General features: G+C 36.0%; 1 protein-coding gene across 3 annotated transcripts in view; it reads left to right on the top strand.

Annotated features, from left to right (window-relative positions):
• Positions 1-23,895, top strand: part of betaggt-I (geranylgeranyl transferase type-1 subunit beta) — a 174,833-nt gene that overhangs the window by 105,106 nt on the left and 45,832 nt on the right. For all 3 annotated transcript variants that reach the window (XM_090415981.1, XM_090415983.1, XM_090415982.1), the window contains exon 6: positions 23,018-23,063. In XM_090415981.1, coding sequence (XP_090272107.1) covers positions 23,018-23,063 — 46 coding nt within the window. The remainder of the gene's footprint in view (positions 1-23,017; positions 23,064-23,895) is intronic.

Genomic DNA, 23,895 nt, shown 5'->3' on the forward strand with positions numbered 1-23,895 from the left:
AGGATAGGAAAACCTTCAGAGATGCAGCATGGGGCAAGATGACAGCATAGTATATGAATGGTGTATAGAAGAAACTGATGAAAATCTATGTTCATACATTCATAAGATTCAGCAGTGATAAAGTCTTACAAGAGCTTGTGATGAGATAGTGGCTATTATCACTGCTAGCTAAAGACTTGTAATTGGAGATGACAATGAATGGCATAAGCTGTGGAAGAAGAGCTTGCAAATGAAGACTTTATAAATATAGAGCTAAAAGCACAGAACATTGCAGAAGAAAATAGGCCAATCCCCCCACACACACACACACATTTATCATGAAAAAATTAGCAGAAGAACTTGGTTCTGTTAATAAGGCAATTTGGTTGTTTCAGGAAATTGACTTCAATGGGAGAGTTAGCAAAGTAGACAGAATGATGCAAGCTGCATCTGCTTACTATAGAGAAATTTATGCAGAAAAGAAAATGTAATGCAAACTAAGTTGGGCATAATGTACAAATTATCATCATCATTAAATTCCTGACATGTACCCTCAAGGGGTGTACAGGATATGATAGTACTATATGAAAAATTTACATCATTACTAACTTCCTATCTACAAATTTCCTCCAAATCAGTCTGTTACTTGTCAAGACTCCAACATTATCAGATCTTATATTTCTATCGTCTAAGGCACTTTGTACCGTATCAATCCACCTATATCTTGGTCTTCCTCTGGGTCGTTTTCCTGCCAACCTGACAGAGAACACATGTTTTGCTAATCTTTCCTCGCCCATTCTGTTCAAGTGACCGTACCACCTGAGATTAGCTCTGCTAGTGCATTCCTGGATGCTGACAACATCAAGTTCTTTCCTAATATCCTCGTTTTTAATATGATGTTGCCATTGATGCTGTCGGTTCACGCCTCTAATCTTTCTCAGGACTCTCATATCTGCAGTCTCTAGTCTTTGGTCAAGTGTTTTACTTCTGACCCAGCTCTCAGATCTATAAGTTAAAATCGGTTTGAATACTGTTGTATACAGCTAATTTAGTTCCGACTAATTTCTCTCTTATTCCATATGAATTTACTCAATTGACTTCCTACCATACCTGCTTTGTTGATTCTGTTATCTATTTCCATATTTAATTTACCATCTTCACTAAAAATCGTGCCTAAGTAGCAGAAATGTTCCACAGGTTCCCCATTCAAAACACAGTTGACATTTTCAACAATTCTACCTATTTTCATTGTCTTTGTCTTTTTATTGCTTCATATCATATCTATTACAACAGTTATTCAATTTACTCAGAGAATCTTGCAAACTTGTAGCGGATTTATTTAGAAGTATAACATCATCGGCATAAAACAAAGAGCTGACATTAACATCTCCAATTCTGGTATGTTTAATACCACTTTTCTTCATAATGTGATCCATATAGATAATGAATAACAGAGGGGATAATGTACATCCTTGTCTCACACCGGATTTAACATTAAACCATCTTCCTTTACTTCCTTCAATTCTAACTGCTGACTTGCAACTCAAATAAAGACTAAGTATTGCTTGATATAATGCCCCATTGACACAATATAACTATAGTATATTGAATAGCTTCTCTCTTGGCACCTTGTCGCATGCCTTTTCCAGCTCAACAAAGCTTAAATACAGATCTTTGTTATATTCCCATGCTTTCTCAACTAATTGTCGTAAAGTGAAGATCTGATCCTGACGGTCTCTATTTGTCTTGAATCCAGCTTTTCTTCCACAATTCTTCTCAACCGTTTCTTAAGTATACTTACTGGCATAAATCTTGCCTGGAACACTCAGTAGGGAAATACCTCTGTAATTCTCACATTCAGTTTTATTTTCCTTTTTATATACGGGTACTATTAGAGCTCTACTCCAATCATCAGGAATTCGTCCCTCTGTCCAGGCCTTCTGAACTATGCAGTGCAGCCACTGTAAGACTTTTATACCACCATACTTCAGCATTTCTGGTCGAATATCATCAACTCCTGCTGCCTTTCCACATTTCAAGCCTTTGATGGCTTTTTCTACTTCAAGTATGGATATGTATTCCTGACTGAATGCTGTTGAGTGTTTTTTACCACTGTGCTATCACTGCTTGTGTCATTTAGCAATTTTTTGAAGTAATTACTCCATACTTCAAGGATATCTTTTTCTCTCGTTTTCATGTCAGCTTTATCATTTCTAATTCCTTTTACGGCACTCTTTCCTTTCCTTTCTAAGCTTCTTCAACAACCTCCAGAATATCTTGCCACCTTCTATATATTTATTTTCTATGTTCTTGCCAAAGTCCTCCCATGACTTTTGTTTAGCTAGTTTTACACAGTGTTTAGCTTTCTTACATTTGTCTCTGTATTCTTTAAGAGCACAAGCGCTGACTTATTTGCCAGGAATTTTTGATACTTTCTTCTTTTCCTTTACTGCCTCTTTAATTTCCTGTGTTCACCATGGAGTTCTGATTTTTCTATCCTTGCAGACAACTTCACCACATGCCTCTCTGGCTGAATCAATTAGAGTTTTCTTCGAGGTTTGCCACCGAATCTCTAAGGTTTGGTTCTTGTTCTCAAACTCTTTCATTTTTTTTTTTCAATAATCTCTGTGTATTTTAGTCTACAGTTCACATCTGAGGAGCTGTTCAGCTTTTATTCGCTTTAAAACTTTCTTACATGCCCTTCTTTTCAATATGAAATTCAATTTTATCCTGCTCAAGACTAAATAGTGATCGCTTAATGGGCATAATGTAGCCTTACCTCCCTGAAGATGAGCTTAGTTCTTCCACAAATTATCCATCTGGAGAAACATTCTCATTATTCTTTGTTGCACTTCCTGAATTTGAAGACTGTTAATGAACTAGTCCACCCTGCCACCTCTAATGAATCCAATTATAACAAAGCAGTAGCAGTTTTGAAGAATTCCAACTGACAGTACTCATACTACAGACAGATGGAGAAATCTGTTTAACAGTGTATTGAAGAATATACTTGAAATATGTATTACCAGAGAAATGATGCTGCTGCTCTATTGTCACATAGATCTTCCATTAATTTGCTTAAGCCCTCAACAGAGAGACACACATCATTGAGTTCTGTGGAATGAATCCAAAATCTTACATTGCTGTTATGACAAGACTGAAAGACAACACATAATCCTTAGAGATGTAATTTGACCTTGTACATCTGAATATAAATCCTAGCCTTTAGACTGAATGTTTCGTAGCTATGACCAGCCACTCACTCACTCTCACATACACACACACGTGCAAGAAGAGCACACGAATGTGCAAAACAGTGCGCATTCTGCTCACAAATGATTTGAATTACCAGAATCCAACATAATACTATCTTTGTTGTCTCATCTTTTTGGGTTTGTAAGTTTATCTCTTGTTTTCGACACCAAAAGAAGTCCTATGTAATTAGGATGAAAATACTAGTAGTATTCTTAATAAATAAATTATTCTTTGTTTATAGTCATATGAACATTTCTTGTGTATAAAAACACAATGAATGAACAATATAGACCCAGTTCTCCATTTACATGGTAGGTTGATTCCAGAAAAGGCTGTGTAAAAAAAAGAATACAGTGCATATGAAAAAATAGAAGAATGGTTCCAGATGTGTAAACCTGATATGAACAATAAGTTATTTTCAAACAAAATATATGAAAATCATTGAATATAGCTCTATTTAATTTTAATGGAATTTTTTTAATTTTAAATACTTATTTAAAGTATATACATGTGTATCTTTCTTAAAAGAAAATAGTGTGTGACTAATAAAATAGAAATTAGAAAAGACTCAAATGCACTGCACATATGATTATTAGTTAAATTTTATTCGCCATCACTTTCTGACAGTAGCTGCATTCTTTTGTTTGAGACTGGAATTAAATCACTTGAAACACTTTAGCCTTCTTGTTCATACTGCAATGGCAAAATGTTTTTTTTTTCAGTAAAAGGAACTAATTTAGCACTAATTTCCAAAAATTCTGAAGGTTGATTTTTTTTTTTTCACGAACTCTCTAATTAATTGTTTAGATCCAGTTTTGAACTAGATCTTTATGTATCGTATATTATCGCGTATAATGCGATCTGTTAATCTTGTTCCATAACATTAGAAATAATACAATACGAATCAATGAAAGAAATATTTATTTTAAAACAAAATGTCAAAATCCTTTAAATTCTTCATCTTTTGAGTCATCAAACATTTCATTTATAAATTCATCTGTAGGGATTGCATCATCGTCTTCATGCTCTCCATTTTGTTGTGCGTCATCCTCGCTTTCGTATATGACGTGATCTTCGGATCCATCCATTGAATTACTTATTCCACATTTAAAAAATGAGCGTTGAATCATTTCAGATGGTATCGAATCCCATGCTTCTTTAACCCAGCTGGTGACTAGGGTGATCTCAGGTTTTGAAAATTCCCACCCTTTGTCATCTGGTTTGGTGAAGATGACAATCAATTCTCTCCATTTTTCACGTAAGTGATCTTTAAATGGCTTATTCAAGCTGACATCAAGCGGCTGCAAAACGGAAGTTAGACCACCTGGTATGACTGCTAGGGCTGTACGTAGCTCGTGTGCTTTCTCTTTGCTTGCCTCTGTTAAATGCGCCCGGAACATATCCCAGACTAGCATGCTTTGTTGACGTAACAAGCTACCTGGACATGTGTTCCATACTTGATCCAGCCACAATTGTACACCTTCTTCATCCATCCAACCTTTCTGATTGGCGCGAACAATTACACCTGGTGGAAATTTCATATGCTTCGGAATTTTCTTCCTTTTAAATATCACTGTTGGCCTTAATTTGGTTCCGTCTGCCATGCTTGCTAGAACAACGGTAAAATGCATTTTTTCATGTCCCGTTGTTTTTATGAAGACACCTTCTTCACCAACTGAGTTTACTGTTCGATTCCCAGGCATATCAAAGTACATGGGCGTCTCATCCATATTGCAAATTTGGGAAAGTTCATATCCATGACACTTCCGTAATTTTATGATAAATTTATGGAAGGACTGCACACTTTTTTCTTCAAGCTGCTTTGGTAAATTTTGTGCAATTTTTGTTCAGTGTCGTAATGTTAATGCTTTGCGTTCCATAAATCTGTTGCACCACCCAGGCGAAGCAAGAATATATGAAATACCTGGTGTGTCCTTCAATTTACCATTCTTGAGTTGTAGAGCTCGAAAACAAATTGCATTTCTTGTTACTATAATGCCATCTTGGCGTTGCATTAAAATCCATTCATTTAGCTCTTCTTTGAGTTCTGGAAAGGATGCTGCATCTCCACGACAGGCACGTTTCGTTTGGGGGATTTTTTCAACACTGTCTTTTTGTTTACGCCAAAGTCTAATATTACTCTCTGCTACACCAAATTCTCTCATAGCAACACTGTTATTATGTTCTTCTGCAAACTGCATGACACGCAATTTAAATCCTGCTTCAAAAGATGAACGTTTACGTTTCTGTTGGCTCATTTTCAGGCTAGGTTTGTTTAACGAATAATATTTAAAATGAAATGTGGTTAAACCGATATACCTAACTGTGCTCTATCATTTGGCGACGGAGCGTGCATCGTATCTGCGCATAAAGCCAGTAATGTAAGTAGCTTTATGTGCAGATACGATTCGCGCTCGGTCGCCGAATGCGAGCGGGTCAAGTAGATTTGGTTGGATAGGCATTAGGTAGTATATATTGTGTGTGCAAGTCTAATAAGATGTTATATTTTTTAGGATCTGGATATAATACAAACCCCTAACTTTAAGTAGTATTTTTTACCATAAATTTTTCGCATTATACGCGATAATATATGGTAATTCTTCATGTCGCACCATACATGACTTCAGTTTACGTTTAAACTATTCAGCTTGTATTTGGATCATGTGTAAGAAAATGACTTTGCAATTTACTAGCCATTTGAAGCCCTTCTTTAATTACTCCTGCAGTGAGTGGAATCTCATCACCATTACTTTTTTCTTTTTCATTGAGATTCTCAAGGACAGCTTTTCTTATTTCGTCATCACTAACAGCCTTGTCAACCATCAAATCATCAAATCTTTCTCTGCCAATCTGATGATATTGGGATATTCAGTTGTATGCAAAGGTACGGGATTTTTCTTTTTCACACATTCTGGCCAAGTGGCATGCATTTAAAGCTGATTGTTTCAATTCTGATAATGCCACATAGCAAGTTTGATGCAATCCAAAATAGAAAATTTCTTCTACACATCAGTAACTGCCAGTAAATTATCCTTATCTAATTTATCCAAAATGTATTGGAATGTTCTTATGTAGTTAGTTTTGAAAGTAGCAATCACAACTTGGTCTAGTAGTTGTATTAGTTGGCAGAAAACAAAATTCCACATTTAGTTGTTCTAAAACAGGATGGACAGGCTCATTGTCTATAATCAATAAAACTTTAAAGTCCAATTTTTTCCACCAAATAGCATTTAACTTCTGGAACAAAACTGACGGAACCATTCATTAAGAATTTCTTTTGTAACCCAATCTTTTTTGTTTGCCTTCCAGTCCACTGGTAACGTGTTAAAATCCACACCTTTCATTGCCCATGGTGTTAGGGATCGATTAATGAATAATTATTTTAATATACTATAGAATATAAATTTTAATATACTATAGAATATAAATTTTAATATACTATAGAATATAAATTAAATTAAATTTTAATACAGTAAAACCCCTTTTTTACACTTTTCAGGGGACTGATGGAAAAAAGTGTAAATAGCGGGAAATGTAAAAAAACATTAAAAAAGGCTAAAAGATGACTTACTGCTAGTATGTGAGTCTACATACTGGATTACAAAATTTAATAACTGAAAATAAATGAATCACATTTACTTACATTTATCTATTTAAAAAAATCTTTAATTGTTGATTGTTTTTGCTTTTCATTTTTTTTTTTTTTTTTTTTTTAACATAGCGCCAGATTGCTTTGCATTGAGTGTATTTTAATGCTTGACCTGTTTTTTACTATCGTTTTCAAAGTGGACACGGAGAGTCCAAGATCTTTTGCTAAATGCACACGTGTTCCGGCATGCCAATCTACACATTGCAGAATTGCCATCTTTTCTTCTAATGAAATACGTTTTCTATCTTTTTTCTCCATGTTACTAACATGGATAATCCACCACCGCAACTTGAAAGCAACGTTCACACACTAAATTATATAGCAGAAATTCTGCAATATCAATTCTTACTGTGATCGAAAAATCACAGTATCACTCATCACTACATTACTGCTGCAAGCGTTCAAGTCACCGTGATGGCAAAAATGAAACTACAGCCGAAAGCGACGGCATCTGGAAACAGAAATGAAATGCACAGATTTCTGCAGAAATTGATTCAAAAATCAGTATTGCCACCCAAGAAAAAAATGCAAATCAGGGGAAATAACGTCCACATCAATTTGTTAATTGCAGGAAAACAATATATCATAAGAATAGGCCTTAAGACGGGACCAACGGAAAATGATGTAAATGGCAGGAAAATGTAAATTTGGGAACGTAAAAACGGGGTTTTACTGTATATATTTCGGCAACGTCACATTGGCATTTTCAAAGGGACTTACAATAAAGACGTGCATGCAGGCACTACATACAGTAAATGAGGACGAAGGGAAGCTATCGTTTCTCCTAAAAGTTCTGATGGTGCCCCCTAGTGGGCTATGTAGGTATTCTAGGCCGTTGGGCTGGTCTCCTGATGTACGTCACCCAAATTTTGGGCAGTCTCATGCAACCAAATTTGTTGAGTTTGGCGTGTTTCATAGAACTGAGACTGATTCCGTGAAAAGTCTTTCAAATTTGAACTTGCTACAGTGTATTATTGTGGCTTTCTTTCACCGTATTCTGTGGCGTGTATCCAGAGCATGGTCTTCAAGACCAGAGTGGCTATACTGGTGAAAACGGATGTAGTCCTTGTGTTCTGATATTCACTGTCCTGCCTGTTTGGCCAAAGTAGGACAGCTTACAGCTGCAAGGGACCTGGTATACACCAGGTAGGTCTAGGGGAAGTGATTGGTCTTTAGTGGAGCGGATAAGGGATGCCAATTTTCTGTATGGTCTATAACAAGAAGTCATGTTTTTTAAGATTTTGGTAATTTTTTCCAAGGTGCCTCGGATGTAGGGAATGGTGATGGATTTAGAGTAATCCTTGTTGTGAAGGGGGGGGGAATCCTGGTTTCAATATTTTTTGGATTTATTTGGGGGGGGGTAGCCATTGGCTGAGAAAGTGTTGAGAATGTGGTTTAGTTCTGTGGTTAGGGCATTGTCATTGGAACAGATAAGTTTAGCCCTGTTGCATAGTGTCTTAATAACTCCATATTGTTGCGAGGAAGGGGGGGGGGGTCGTTGTTGAATGTATCTGCCTGTATGGGTGGATTTTCTATAAACAGAGAAAACCAATATTCCATCAGGCTGGTGGGTGACTTGTATGTCTAGGAAAGGGAGGCGGTTGTGTTCCTCTTTCTCCAGGGTGAACTTGATTCTGGGGTGTTGTTGTTTAAGTGTGTTAAGAAGGAGAGGAGTGTGTCAGAGCCATGTGGCCAAATAGCGAACACATCATCAATGTAGCGAAGCCATATGGTTGGTTTTTGTCGAGTAGAGTTTAAGGCTTTCTCTTCAAAAGTCTCCATAAAGAAGTTGCCCAAGGGTGAGGAGAGTGGTGAACCCATGGCTGTCCCCTATATTTGTTTGTAGAATTTTCCCTGCCAAACAAAATAGCCTGAGTTCATTGTGAACTGAAATATGGCTGAGATATCGGGAGGAAATTTAGCATGGATTAGCTCTAATGTTTCTTTGAGTGGGACATTTGTGAATAAGAAGGAGATGTCAAAACTAACCATTATGTCAGTATGTTGAAGTGTAAGGTTTTCTATGCTGGCTTTGAAGTGGGCTGAGTTTTTTATGTGTGATGGTGTGTTGCCAGTATAGTGTGTGAGCACTTGGGCCAAATGTTTAGCTAATTTGTATGTGGGGGAATCAATGCCATCCACTTTGGGATGTAATGGCACATTTTCTTTATGTATTTTTGGGAGTCCATATATCCGGGGGGGGGGGGGGTATGGAGTTGAACGGTTTTAATTTGTCAGTAACTTCCACAGGCCAAGAAGTGACCCTCTTAAGGAGCTTGTGGAGTTTTCTAATTTGTGAGTTGGTGGGATTGTATTCAATAGGAAGGTAAGTAGCCCGATCTAATAATAGAGCATTAAGCTTACCTCTGTAGTCCGTTTGGTTGAGTACTATGGTGGCGTTTCCCTTATCTGCTCTGGTGATTACTATTTCTTTGTTTTTCTTCAATTCCTGCAGAGCTTTATATTCACTATTGGATATGTTGGTTTTTGGTGGTCTTGCTTTGGTGAGAACACAAGCTACATCCAGTCTAATATTGTTGCTGATGTGGTACGGAAGGTGGCGGATCCCACGTTCAATCTGGATCATTATATCCTCAGCTGGTATTTTCTGGGAGCAATGGCGAAGTTGTGGCCACGTAAAAGTGCGATGAGTGCTGCAGGCTTCAACTTAACTGAGAAAGGTTGACTACAGTGTTGGTTGGAAGTTTTGGTTCGGAGGTGGAGCTCTTTTAATTTCTTAAATTTCTTGATGTGTCGCCCCCGTATTTTTTCAAATTCTTTATCTGCTGCAGTGCACGAGACATCATATAAAATAGACCAAAGCTCATGATTTAATGTATTGGAAAGCTCTTCTTCAAGCGCCTGAATTGCTTTGTTTGTGTCAGCAAACAAAGCAATTCAGGTTTGCGTTTGGGTGCTTAAGGGTCAAAGCTGTATAACTGAGAGGAGACCTCCACATAGCCTTTAAAGGAATGCGGAGAACCGACCAGGGCTTCTGACCTAATGTCCAATCCTCACCTTCTCGTGGTGCACCCTGTTGGGTATCTACTTTGATACTGAACGAACGAGGATGGGCTGGCAATTTGGGATTTAGCCGACCAAATTGTATTCTTATTGGTTAAACCAAAATAAAAAATGATGGTACAACATGACAACATTTCATGCCAGCTGGGGCGTCGCCCGGTTAAACAAGGCCCCCGTTGTTTTCGCCAGGGAACCAGGGCGAACAGCGAAAAGTCAGCTACTGGAACAAATCTGAAAACAAACCCCAACTCAACATCACCAGAGTTAAAGATCGGTACTATCAACGTAAGAAGCCTGAATGGCAAAGAAATGGAGCTAGCTGAGGAATTAGATAAGTACCAGATCGACATAATAGGGGTGACTGAAACAAAAAAGACCAAAACTGGTGAGATCTTTCTGAGCAATAAATACAAAATGTTATATTCAGGCAATAACAATCAAGGAAAAGAAGGAGTAGCCATAGTATTCAACACAAAATACGAGGCTAATCTTCTTGAATGGCAGTCAGTCTCAAGTAGAGTAATGTGGGCAAATATGAGAATGGGGAACTGGACAATGAGACTTATTTGTGCCTATGGTCCCACAGAAGGTTCTACTAAGGTAGAAGTGGAAAAATTTTTTGAGGCTTTAGAAAAAGCAACTGACACAATGAAAAATGAAAAGTTGGTCCTTGTTGGGGATCTAAATAGCAGAGTAGGAAATGATTGTGAGACATACAAAAATATTTTGGGAAAATTTGGAGAAAAGAGCAAAGCTAATAATAATGGCAAATATCTGTTGGATTTCTGCTCAGGACATGGACTGGTTATTACTAACACCATGTTCCAACATAAAAATGTGCACAAATTCACATGGAGAGAAGAGGCTAGGAATAAGAAAAGTCTCATTGACTATGTTATTGTTGATAGTGATGTTTTCTCCCTGGTGCAGGACACCAGAGTGTCCAGAGGATTTGAAATTGGAAGTGATCACTATTTAGTCTTGAGCAGGATAAAATTGAATTTCATATTGAAAAGAATAACATGTAAGAAAGTTTTAAAGCGAATAAATGTTGAGCAGCTCTCAGATGTGAACTGTAGGCTAAAATACACAAAGATTATTATTTTAAAGTTTTAAAGCGAATAAATGTTGAGCAGCTCTCAGATGTGAACTGTAGGCTAAAATACACAAAGATTATTGAAGAAAAAATGAAAGAGTTTGAGAACAGGAACCAAACCTTGGAGGTTCAGTGGCAAGCCTAGAAGAAAACCCTGATTGATTCAGCCAGAGAGGCATGTGGTGAGGTTGTTTGCAAGGATAGAAAAATCAGAACTCCCTGGTGGACACAGGAAGTTAAAGAGACAGTGAAGGAAAAGAAGAAAGCATACCAAAAGTTCCTGTCAAATAAGTCAGCTTGTGCTGTTAGAGAATATAGAGACAAATGCAAGAATGCTAAACACTGTGTAAAACTAGCTAAACAAAAGTCATGGGAGGACTTTGGCAAGAATATAGAAAATAAATATCAAGAAGGTGGCAAAATATTCTGGAGGTTGTTGAAGAAGCTTAGGAATGGAGGAAAGAGTGCTGTAAAAGGAATTAGAGATGATAAAGGTGAAATGAAAACAGGAGAAAAAGATATCCTTGAAGTATGGAGTAATTACTTTGAAAAACTGCTAAATGAAACAAGCAGTGATGACAGCACAGTGATAAAAAAACACTGACCAGGCATGCAGTCAGGAATACATATCCATACTTGAAGTAGAAAAAGCCATCAAAGGCTTGAAATGTGGAAAGGCAGCAGGAGTAGATGATATTCGACCAGAAATGCTGAAGTATGGTGGTATAAGAGTCTTACAGTGGCTGCACTGCATAGTTCAGAAAGCCTGGACAGAGGGACGAATTCCCGATGATTGGAGTAGAGCTCTCATAGTACCCATATATAAAAAGGGAAATAAAACTGAATGTGAGAATTACAGAGGTATTTCCCTACTGAGTGTTCCTGGCAAGATCTATGCAAGTATACTTGAGAAACGGTTGAGAAGAATTGTGGAAGAAAAGCTTGGTGAAGAACAAGCTGGATTCAGGCCAAATAGAGGCTGTCAGGATCAGATCTTCACTTTACGACAAATAGTCGAGAAAGCATGGGAATATAACAAAGATCTGTATTTAAGTTTTGTCGATTTGGAAAAGGCATATGACAAGGTGCCAAGAGAGAAGCTATTCAATACGCTGCAGTTATATGGTGTCAATGGGGCATTATATCAAGCAATACTTAGTCTTTATTTGAGTTGTGAGTCAGCAGTTAGAATTGAAGGAAGTACAGGAAGATGGTTTAATGTTAAATCTGGTGTGAGACAAGGATGTACATTATCCCCTCTGTTATTCATTATCTATATGGATCACATTATGAAGGAATGTGGTATTAAACCTGATATCAAAATTGGAGATGTTAATGTCAGCTCTTTGCTTTATGCGGATGATGTTATACTTCTAAATAAATCCGCTACAAGTCTGCAAGATTCTCTGACTAAATTGAATAGCTGTTGTAATAGATATGGTATGAAGGTCAGCAATAAAAAGACAAAGACAATGAAAATAGGCAGAATCATTGAAAATGGCAACTGTGTTGTGAATGGAGAACCTGTGGAACAAGTAAAACATTTCAGCTACTTAGGCACAATTTTTACTGAAGATGGTAAACTAAATATAGAAATAGACAACAGAATCAGCAAAGCTGGTATCGTGGGAAGTCAATTGAATAAATTCATATGGAATAAGAAAGAAATTAGTCGGAACACTAAATTAGCTGTATACAAGACTGTGTTCAAACCAATTTTAACTTATGGATCTGAGAGCTGGGTCAGAAGTAAAACACTTGACCAAAGACTAGAGACCGCAGATATGAGAGTCCTGAGAAAGATTAGAGGCGTGAACAGATGGCATCAATGGCAATATCATATTAAAAATGAGGATATTAGGAAAGAACTTGGCATTGTCAGCATCCAGGAATGCGTTAGCAGAGCTAATCTCAGATGGTATGGTCACTTAAATAGAATGGGAGAGGAAAGATTAGCAAAACAAGTGTTCTCTGCCAGGTTGGCAGGAAAACGACCCAGAGGAAGACCAAGATATAGGTGGATTGATACGGTACAAAGTGCCTTAGACGATAGAAATATAAGATCTGATAATGTTGGAGTCTTGACAAGTAACAGACTGATTTGGAGGAAAATTGTAGATGGGGGGTTGGTAATGATGTAATTTTTTCATGTAGTACTGTCATATCCTGTACACCCCTTGAGGGTACATGGCAGGAATTTGATGATGATGATGATGATAATAATAATTGCTGTAATGAATTTTACATGAAAATCATCAATAAAAAGATAGCCTGGAAATAAAAAGAAACAAACATCAACTGCATTCTGAATGAAGAACCTATAGAACAAGTAAATGGTTCTATTTTTTGGGCACCATTTTTTTGCAAAGACAACAAAGTCTTCTTCCTAACACGGATTTTAGACCAAGTGGCCTATTCTGGTCTCCTACCATCTCTTTCTTGGTCTTCTGATTCCTCTTTTTCCACTTATTTTGGATCTGTATGATGTTTTTGGTACTCTGCTGTTGTCCATTCGATTTAAATGTTCTAGCCATTTTTGTTTATACTGTCTTATGTAGTAATTAATTGGTTTTATTTTCAGGGATTGTAAAATTTCTTCATTTGTTTTTTATGGACCCACTTGGTATATCGTCTGTTTTTCTGAGAAACTTCATTTCTGCTGTTTGAATTCGTTTTTTATCTTTCTTTTTTATGGTCAAGACAACAAATTAAATATAGGAATAAATAATAAAATAAGTAAAGCTGATATGTATGATTTTAACTTATGGATCTGAATGTTAGTCAGGAAAAAAAAAACTTGATCAAAGACTAGAGACCATAAATGGGAGAGTTCTGAGAAAAAAATAGCAAAGGAGCAGATGGCCTTACAAGAGAATTTTGTTAAAGAAGATATAGAATGAACTCAACATATTCAAGAAGTTTGCTTTTATGTTTAATGTTGAAAGCAGATGTTATTTCCTTCCTTTCCCTGATCCTTAGTGCCTGAATAAATTACATTAGAACTATCTTACCTGTTTTGGTCTTCTCAAACTTTTCTGTTAGCTTCACTTTCTTCTTTTGTTGACTATGCCTATTCCCATTCTGTTAAGATTGTTCCTGTAGCTAACTTCACTTTTCATCCTGGTTCTCTGTAAACATAAAAGGTCTTGTATAACTGGTCATTATCAGTCTATATAACATCTGATTGTTGGACCATCATGTGTGGTTAAAACTTGCAGAAATAAATAAATTTGACTATTATAGTGTATATAATACTTCCTTAGACAAAAGTGCAGTATACTTATAGAAATTTGCTCTGGAATTTTTAACAGTAGCATAAGGAAGGGTACTCATCTATCCACTGTATGAAATATGCTGCTGCTGCTGCTTCATTTTTAACACTGGGACTGGAAAAGGGCTGTATTATGTTATAATATCCTTTTTTAAGTACGTAAGTGTTACTTCTTATTTCTGGAACCCCATGTTTACTATACTGTTTGCCATCTCTATCTGAAAAAAAAACTCAATTCTATCTCATTGTACACTTTTCTACCGAAAGGATATGGAACTCATGCAGATATAAACACAGTGTATTTTTATTAAAGTGCTGTCCATCTGTGGCTACATTTAACTGCTTGTGTGTATGTGTTGTGGAAGACTTTGCTATGATTTCACTCTTCTAAACCATTAAGAAGTTCCAGTAGGTCCTGTGTTAATTTCTCTTTCAGTTCACCCTACATATATTCTGTTATACTCAGGTCTTGACTAGTATATACCATGTGTTCTGATATGTTCCTGAAATGTTCTAATGCATTTCTTTTGTTTTACAGTAATTATTTTTGTGACGTGGAGTCATCACGTTGGAAGGTATGATGGATGGTGCTATTAAATTTCTGTAATGTAGTTGCCTAGAACATCAACATAGGATCTATCAGTCATGATTTCCATATAACCACTAGTGGACCTAGCCACACTAAGATGTAACCTGTCATTATTATACTGCCACTTCCAAATGTAATTGTTGGGATAAAATCCTTAAGTAAAAAGCATTGTGCAGGAATCCTTTTATTTGGTGGCAGTAAGTGGCTTGGAAAAATTTGGTCTCCAGAGTGACATTTCCAGATTATGTTAAAATAAATAAATCCTTAGCCCATCAACAGTACTAATACTATAGTGTAAAAATATGTCTTTTCTTGACTTTATCTTATTCTGGCTTATTTATCTGCATTCTTACTTAAACTTACCCCCCCCCCCGTTTTTCTGCGGTTAGCTAGACCTCACTGTTGTAAGTCTATCTAACATAACAGTCCCTGAGCAATCGCACAATATCAATTAATAAATTTATTTGATCTTAACAACTGTGCCACTTAATTGATCTTTTTATGTTTGAAAGTTGAAAGTCAGGGCGAGAAGATAACAAGAAATAAGTTAATACTTCTAAACAATTTCGTTTCATGCAAGTCGTGGCTCGTTACTGTATTCTATTCCTGCAGACTCGTTAATATTTTCGGGATAATGCATTGGCTAAGGAATGAGAACCAGGTAATTACATAACAAAAACATATTTATTATCAAACTAAACGATATGATACAGAGCATATAAAAGTTAAAGATTAACTTAATCAAAAGCACTTTAACACACAAAATTATTTGCTATCTGAGCAACAGAAACTATAGTGCTTTCACTATCAGAAAGACTTATTGTGCCTTGATATAAAAGTGTTTTCTATGACAACTTGGCTTACAAGCATGCATAAATATTCTGCGAAGGATCACATTAACTTTCTTCCAACACAATCAATATTTAATTGATACAAATTCAGACACTATCACAAACAACTTATGAATTAGACATACTTAACCATACATATTCTTCCATTATTTCACATTCAATTTACCTGCTAGTTAACAAGCAACCTCTCTCAATCCTTTACAATTTTGAGTTACATACTCATAACATACTACAACAAATTAATGGCTTACTTGCTAGCAATCTCAAGAGGAAAGTCCGACTTACATTCCGTAATATACATTGGAAGTGGAATGTCTTTCGTCCGGTCGATCCTCGAGAGCTTTTCTTCGTCGGATGTGCTGGGGTTCTGCCATAGCTACCGGGAGCCTAGAGAAAGTCGGCAGCGGTGAAACATTGGACGTTGATGGTGGGAAGAAGGATCATCCTGGAACTAGGGAAGGAATCCTGTAGACCTCACAAAGAGCCAAGCATGATACCATGGATCAAAAAGCCTAGAACCACGTGCTGCATTGCCTTTTAATCTATTCTCAGTCCTTTGTTCTAAATTCGGAGTATTCCAGGATTAGCCAGAAGCAATGAAAGAACTGACGTCATGATTTTGGCGGTATTCAGCGCTAATCTAGCTTAACTCCTGTTAAGCTTTTACAAACAAGTCTAAAGTATAGGTGCATTTTAACAGTCATTTATTCTTTTATATTAACACATCTTACTAAGCATATTTTCTTCTTATAAATTCAGACAAAAAATTGTAAACTCTCTACCGAAAATTCTCTAAAAAAATTATTTCTCACAAGATTTTACAATAGGTTTGCAACCTTTCATGGGTAGGAGTCACATAAAATAGACTGGAAGAGTGTGCAGAGTGAATTTTCATACTACAGAACTAATTTCCATCTTGTAGTTCAGGTTTCTTTGTATCCCTTAATCCATAACAGTCAGTAATGTGCTTTATGTTACATACAGAAAGCTTGTGGATTGCAGCCTCTCTGTGAAAGTTCATTGTATTCAAATCTCAACATGCAATGAGAACACATATAGGATTTCTTGTTGCTGCCCACTTTTCCAAGATTTTCTAGTGTCTGCTTCATTTTTAACACTGGGACTGGAAAAGGGCTGTATTATGCATGATATCCTTTCTTTAAGGATATAAATGTTACTACTTATTTCTTGAACTCCGTGTTTACTATATTGCAGATAAGGCAACCAGTCTTCTCAAATGTGTACCTTTTGGCACACCTGATCACATTTTGAAGTAGTCTCTTAACTTCATTTCTTCACCATATTCCTAATTGTGGACTTGAATGTTTAATTGCTGTATAAATAGCACATTTCCCGAATGATATCAGATTATCATTCTCCTTTGTAACATGTTGCTACCTGATTTTTTGTACTGATTATTCAGTATGTAAGATTCAAAATGAATTTCTGAACAAACTGCTGTTATCCTTTATAACCCAGACAATTTTAATGTTGTGTAGTTGTATCAATTTTTTTTTTGTATCTGGAGGAATGTACTAAGAATTTTGAAAATTACTTGTCAAATATTGTTAGTGTGTCATTATCAATACTCAGTCTACTATTTTGGAAATGGAAAATCCTTGTATGATGTACACCTAATTTCTGGAATGTCAGGTGGATAGAAAAAGAAGCGCTTAGTATATCAGCAAATAGTGTGTTCTGTATTATTGACATGCCAAGTGTCATTAAGACATTAAGTGATAAATTAACAATTGAAGATGATCATTATTACTTAAAGAAGCGTTGTAGGTCTTAATGATTGCCATCACTTATTTGCCTCAAAAAGCTGATGAGAAACTTTTATTAATGCTGCAGTTGGTTTCTCTTCTGATGGAATATTAATATTTGGGATCATGAGTGAAATATCCATCATTATACAGGGCATTTCAGGATAGATCAGGTTTTGATTAGCAACTCATGTTCCCAAATATGCTGTTGCAATGGTACAGGTGAAAATGTTTTGTGTGCACATCACAAAAAAACGTAAACATCAGACACAGAGTAAATTACATCTTAATTTCATAAACATTTACAAAAGGTGCTCGAAGTTGCCACACCAACTTCACAGCATGTACAACACCTGCGTAGCAAGTTCTGGCACTTGAGGCTGATCTATACAACATTGACTGAACCACCAACAGAACCCAACCCATGGTGCAAAATTGGTTGGGCTCAGTACTTGAACCTTCTGATACCAGAAGGGGTGGAGCTGATCAGCATGCAGAGCCTGCCAGGTGCTGGCGTGAAGGACACCCATGGCATCTGCAATACCATGGGTACTCACAGAAGAGTTCTCCTCAACCCAATGAAGCACCTCTTTGTCGAAGTCTGGGGTTAGGCAAGTTCTTGGAGCTCCACAAGCCTGTTGGCATTGAAGGAACCTGAGTCCCACAACTGTTAATTCATATTTGGCAAATAGGATGAGCTTTTTATTTTATATATATATATATAGAGAGAGAGAAATTTGTGCCATAGTTTTCTGAATTATTTACACATAAACACAAGGTAAAGGTAATAATTTATTATAAGGCATATATTTCACATATAGTCTGAAAATTACAGAGCATTCTCAGTGACAAAAATCCGTTGATACAAGGTAGAATACAAACAATGGATTTATTTGAAATAGTGAGCCATGTAATGTTATATTTCCAGTAACGTTATGTTCTAACTGAGAAAAAGGTTAATCATAACAGTTTGGGGGGGGGGGGGGGGGTAATGATGTGCTATTCTAATCAGACTTTTTCATATTTTTGATAATGATAGGCAGTCATTCCGCTTCAAGTTTGGGCGGTGAAGCAAGGCTTCAGCACTCTCCTTAAATAAACCAAATTTGTAATGACAGCAATGTAGTAGGTGTGTTTTAGACCAAAGAATGTTGTGGTCTGTGTTTATTCCATGTTGAGACAATCGAGATTTATTAGATTTCCTGCAGAAAATATATGATTGATGTTATTGTAATCTCTTTTCTATTGAGAATCCAGTTTGTCTGAAGTAGTATAGACAGCAGTCACAAAGAACTTGGTATACACCTGAGAGAGACATCAGAGAGCATTTATCTTTTGAAGAGGGGAAATAAGTTGAGAGTTTGAGTTTATTGATGAGTATAGCTACTAAATCATATTTCTTTAAAATTCTGGAAATTGGTTCTGAAATGTCAGAAATGTATGGGATTGGAACTCGGCATACTGTTTCCTTGTTAGGTTTTTACGAGTCAAACAGATGTTATGTTGTCCTTTCTGAGAAGCCATTCAATTTCATATATTGTTGAACCTACTTAAAACATATATTGACAGGTCTCATTGTTTATAAAAAAATTCTTCAGATTTCATAGACAAATTGAAAAATGTTTCCATACAACCCAGTGATCTTATGGTGAGCTTCGATATAGAATCCCTATTTACAAACTTGCCTCTCAAGGAGACATTGCAGCTACTTTCTGAAGCATTCCCACAAGATATAGTAAAACTATTCAAATTTGTGATGCATTCTTTATATTTTGTTTGTCAGAACAAATTTTACAGCCACCTGGAAGTAACTGCCATGAGAAGTCCACTCTCCCCTGCTCTATCCAACCTTTAGAAGATCTAGAAGACATCCTCTTTTCATCCATACACCCTTAATCTTCATTTTGGGTTTAATGTATTGACATTTTTGCTGTGTGGCCTCACAATAAAGAAACTACCTATGTTTTTAGCTACTATAAATCCTTTACATCCTCGTATCAAATTCGCTATGGAAATTGAAAAAGACAACAAATTATCTTTTCTAGACATTCTTCTCATCCACTCACCATCAGGCGATTTAACCACATCTGTTTATCGAAAGTCCACTTTCACTGGACATTACATTCTTCAACAATCTGCACACCATCTTTCTCAAGACAGATGAATCATAAAGTCATTCAATTCAATGAGCTAAGACTAATTGTTTGACTCCTCATCGATTACAGGAAGAACTCACAAATATCAAACAATATATGAAATTAAATGGCTTCTTAGACGAGACTACACAACACCTGACTCATACTAACCTAACCTAAACAACAAGGAAGCAGTACGTAGAGTTCTAATCCCATACATTTCTGGTATTTCAGAACCAATTTCCAGAATTCTAAAGAAATATGACTTAGTAGCTACTTTTATACTCATCAAACTCTCAACTTATTTCCTCACTTCAAAAGAATAAATGCTCTCTGATGTCTCTCCCAGCTGTATGCTAAGTTCCTTGTGACTGCCATCTATACTACTTCAGACAAATGGAATGCTCAATAGAAAAAAATTTACAAGAACATCAATCATATATTTTACACAGAAATCCAATAAATCTGGATTGGCTCAACATGGAATAGACACAGACCACAACATTCTTTGGCCTGAAATACACCCGCTACATTGCTGTTGATACAAATTTGAACGTTTATTTAAGGAGACTTCGGTCGGCGAAGCCTTGCTTCAAAGACCGAACTTGAATCAGAATGACTGCCTATCATTATCAAAAATATGAAGAAATCTGATTAGAATAATGCATCATTTTTTTTTTTATATACTGTTATGATTAACCTTTTCCTTCTTTAGAAAACATAATGTTACCAGAAATATAGTATCACGCGACTCAACTATTTCAAGTAAATCCATTGTTTGCATTCTACCTTGTATCAACTGTCTTTTGCCACTGAAGATAGTCTGTAATTTTCGAACTGAAATATATGGCCTTGTAATAAATTATTACCTTTACCTTGTGTTTACGTGTAAGTAATTATAAAACAGGATGAGCAATGCAGTCGGACAAAGTGGAAGTACTACGCGTTCCACCAATGGGTAGTCCTCCCATTACATTGAGCTTTGTTATATATTAACATCATGTTGGCATAGTCGGCATTTGTGGAATTTGCAATTGTGCATTAATGTGATATGCATCAATGCGACACTGCATTATCATCACTAGGAAGAAGATTTTTATGGTTCTGATGTGAACTCAACCTGAGAGGTAATCTAAACTGTTGATTCTTAGGGACTCTACCAAAACAAGTTTGTTTGTTTGCTGATAATCCATTTGTCATGGTTGAGTTCATGATAAAATTATGTAAACATCATTTCTCTAGTCATTCCAGACTACCCCCTGATGATCCATGCCAGCGGCTGAACTCTTATCAGCACAGACCTGGAAACGTTTTCAACCTTTACCATTGCAACAGTGTTTTTAAGAGAAATGGATTACTATCAAAACCTTATCTACCCTGATCACTCCCTACATACCCTAGAAGTTTGTAATGGGTATTCTGAAACACCCTGTATATTCTATTAGATGACATAATAATTGAATAATAATATCAAGTGCAGAAAAGCTTGACTAGTATGGATATGTATGCAGATTATCACTCATGTTTTTGTTTAATAGAAGGAGAAGACTATTGTTAGCTGATATTTCATCATGGTCACTAAGACATTTACACTGGTACAAGGGTTTGAGATATGCCTGTGTACCTATTCAAAACAGCTAGAAGGCAAACACAGAATTCAAAATGGCATGATTCTACAGTGGTGACTCATTCCTTCTGCATAGTGAGAGGGGAAATTTGGTAGTACCACTAACCTTCTCATGATCATTGTCTCCTATATTCTGGGAGAATCAAGTTCTTACCTTAACCATGCCTATAGAATGCATAAGAACTATAGTCTTGACATTTTGTTCTAGGTCTATGTTTGCCCTCCTGCTACTATGTCTGTGAAAATGCCTTTGTGAACAAAGGAAATATCAGGTAAAAATAACTCAAAAGATTAATTATCATTCCTGGATTCTTTCTTCCATTAAACAAAATCATGAATGCATAAAAGCATTTGTATCATCTTATTTAAAAGAAAAATGAAATAAACATGATCAGTTAACTTTAACATAGAAGAAATATTTAATGAATTTACTTTTTGTTCTCATGTGAGGTGTATTCATTGTGAAAGAATATTTTCAGGACTAGGGAAAATGTATACTGTAAAAATGCAATCAAAGAAATCAAAAGATGGGGGGGATTTTCTTTCTCATAAGAGATTTTTGTTCAATTTTGCCATTGCAAAATTGGAATGGAAATTATATAAGGATGTGGTGAGGAAGGATATGAGGAGTGGATTTTTTTACGTGGAATGCATTACCAGAGTGCATTGTGAATGCATGGAGTGTTAATAATTTCAACGTTCATGGTGATAGAGACATGTTGCTGGTTGAATGAGCTTCCACAATGAGTCTATTGACTCCATGGAGGTTACTGTAATAATAATAATTGTTCACAAATTTTTTAAGCTCTAGTTGTTGGAAGTTTAGATGATGAGAGCTTGGTCCACCTTTACTACGAGTTGCCTCAGTCCTGAAGATACTTCAGGTACAAACTTTGTTTGCTTACACTTTGATAAAGGATTAAACTAAATTTATTATAAGCTATAGTTGCTTTTTTATTTTAAATATAACTTTCTTTGTCAACAGGATAGAAAGAGATTTTTTTACCCTGTTGAACAAGCAAGATTAGTTTAAAGAAAAGTGATGAAATTCTTATAAGTATGCATTTGACAATAATAACAATTAGACAAACTTATTTTTTTTTATTATTGCTTAACACGTTCATTGTCAAGCTGAAAATTGGAATTTCGTGTGGTGGCCAAATTTTTTAAATTTTTTTATTTAGTTAGCGACGTCACACGCGATAACGTGTGATCGGCCGTTTGGTGAGAACTCGCATCGCGTGATTGGCAATGAACGTTCATTGCCAAGCTGAAAATTGGAATTTCGTGTGGTGGCCAAATTTTTTTTTATTTTTTTATTTAGTTAGCGACGTCTACGCGATAATGCATGATTGGCCGCTCGGTGAGAACTCGCAACACGCGATATCGCGTGATTGGCAATGAACGTGTTAAAGTTCATTTTTCGTATGAGAATAACTCATTCACTAACCAGTGAATTATCAGCTATCCACAGATACTATCAGTGAGAAGTGATAGTACTGTGGCGAATAAATCTTATGTGGTATGAAATATCATCACATTTCTTTCATATTACACTTATGTGTGCGAGTTAAATCACTAATTTCATGCCCGTTAGAATCAATTTTTCAGGCTATTCTACTATGATATATATAGCTTAAGTATTAATTCCTTAATGGAAGTAAATGTTTCATAACATTTGTGATCTTGTGGCATTGCACCAGAATCTAGAAATAATGGAATATGCACTTGTATTTTAGTGCATTATTCAATTAAATTATAATGTTATTTTGCAGTCTTATGATGGTGGAGTTGCCCAGGGACCAGGTTTAGAAGCTCATGGTATGCAATGTTTTCTGAATTTTTTTTTTTAGTATTTATTTATTATTTATTATTACTATTATTATTTCTTGGGCATCTCCATGGAGTCAAAGACTACATGGGCCAATATGCCATCTAATCCCATGTCCATGTTCAAGTTCTGCAATATCAAAAGCATCTCCAAATCATCTACCTCTATTCTTCCACTAGTCATTGTCACATTTGGTACTGGAATATCTCCACGTGAATAGTACATTCTTGCAAAATTATCACTCCATAACTCAGCTATTTCATTTGCTTCTATCACCTTCCTCCCATCAACACTCATTAAAGTCATCCTTCCATAGTCTTTCTTCCTTTGGCCTTATCAGCTAGCTTTCTCTCATAATCAGCTTTGGTCTTCTTTACCGCAACGGCAATCCTCTTATGAGTACTTTGTACTGCCCATGAGCTTGCTGATCATCCTTCCCCTTGTTTTTTACACATCTCCTTCTTAATGAAGCTATTCATATAACACCTGCCTAATTTATCCTCCTGACTGGGTATGAAGTCTGATATAGCTTTCTTTCAACACCTATTGACCATCTCCCATGCACTGCAAATTGCACCCCCCCCCTCCAAATTCTTATGCCATGACACTTTATTTATGTTAATATTAAAGTAAGTTTTATGGCTTACACATGTAACAAAAATTATATAGAATTTATTCAAAAACTACAATATATTTCATCCAATGTTACATAGACATTGTCAGGGAGATAGACCATTAATTAGATTCTAAAGATAAATCAAAATAATTAGTCATAAATCATGCATATATTAGCTCATGTCCTGGTCATAGCTGAAGTGTATG

Source organism: Typopeltis vanoorti, chromosome 3, assembly GCF_054136105.1.
Source record: "Typopeltis vanoorti isolate ZY-2024b chromosome 3, IOZ_Tvanoo_1.0, whole genome shotgun sequence".
Taxonomy (NCBI): domain Eukaryota; kingdom Metazoa; phylum Arthropoda; class Arachnida; order Uropygi; family Thelyphonidae; genus Typopeltis; species Typopeltis vanoorti.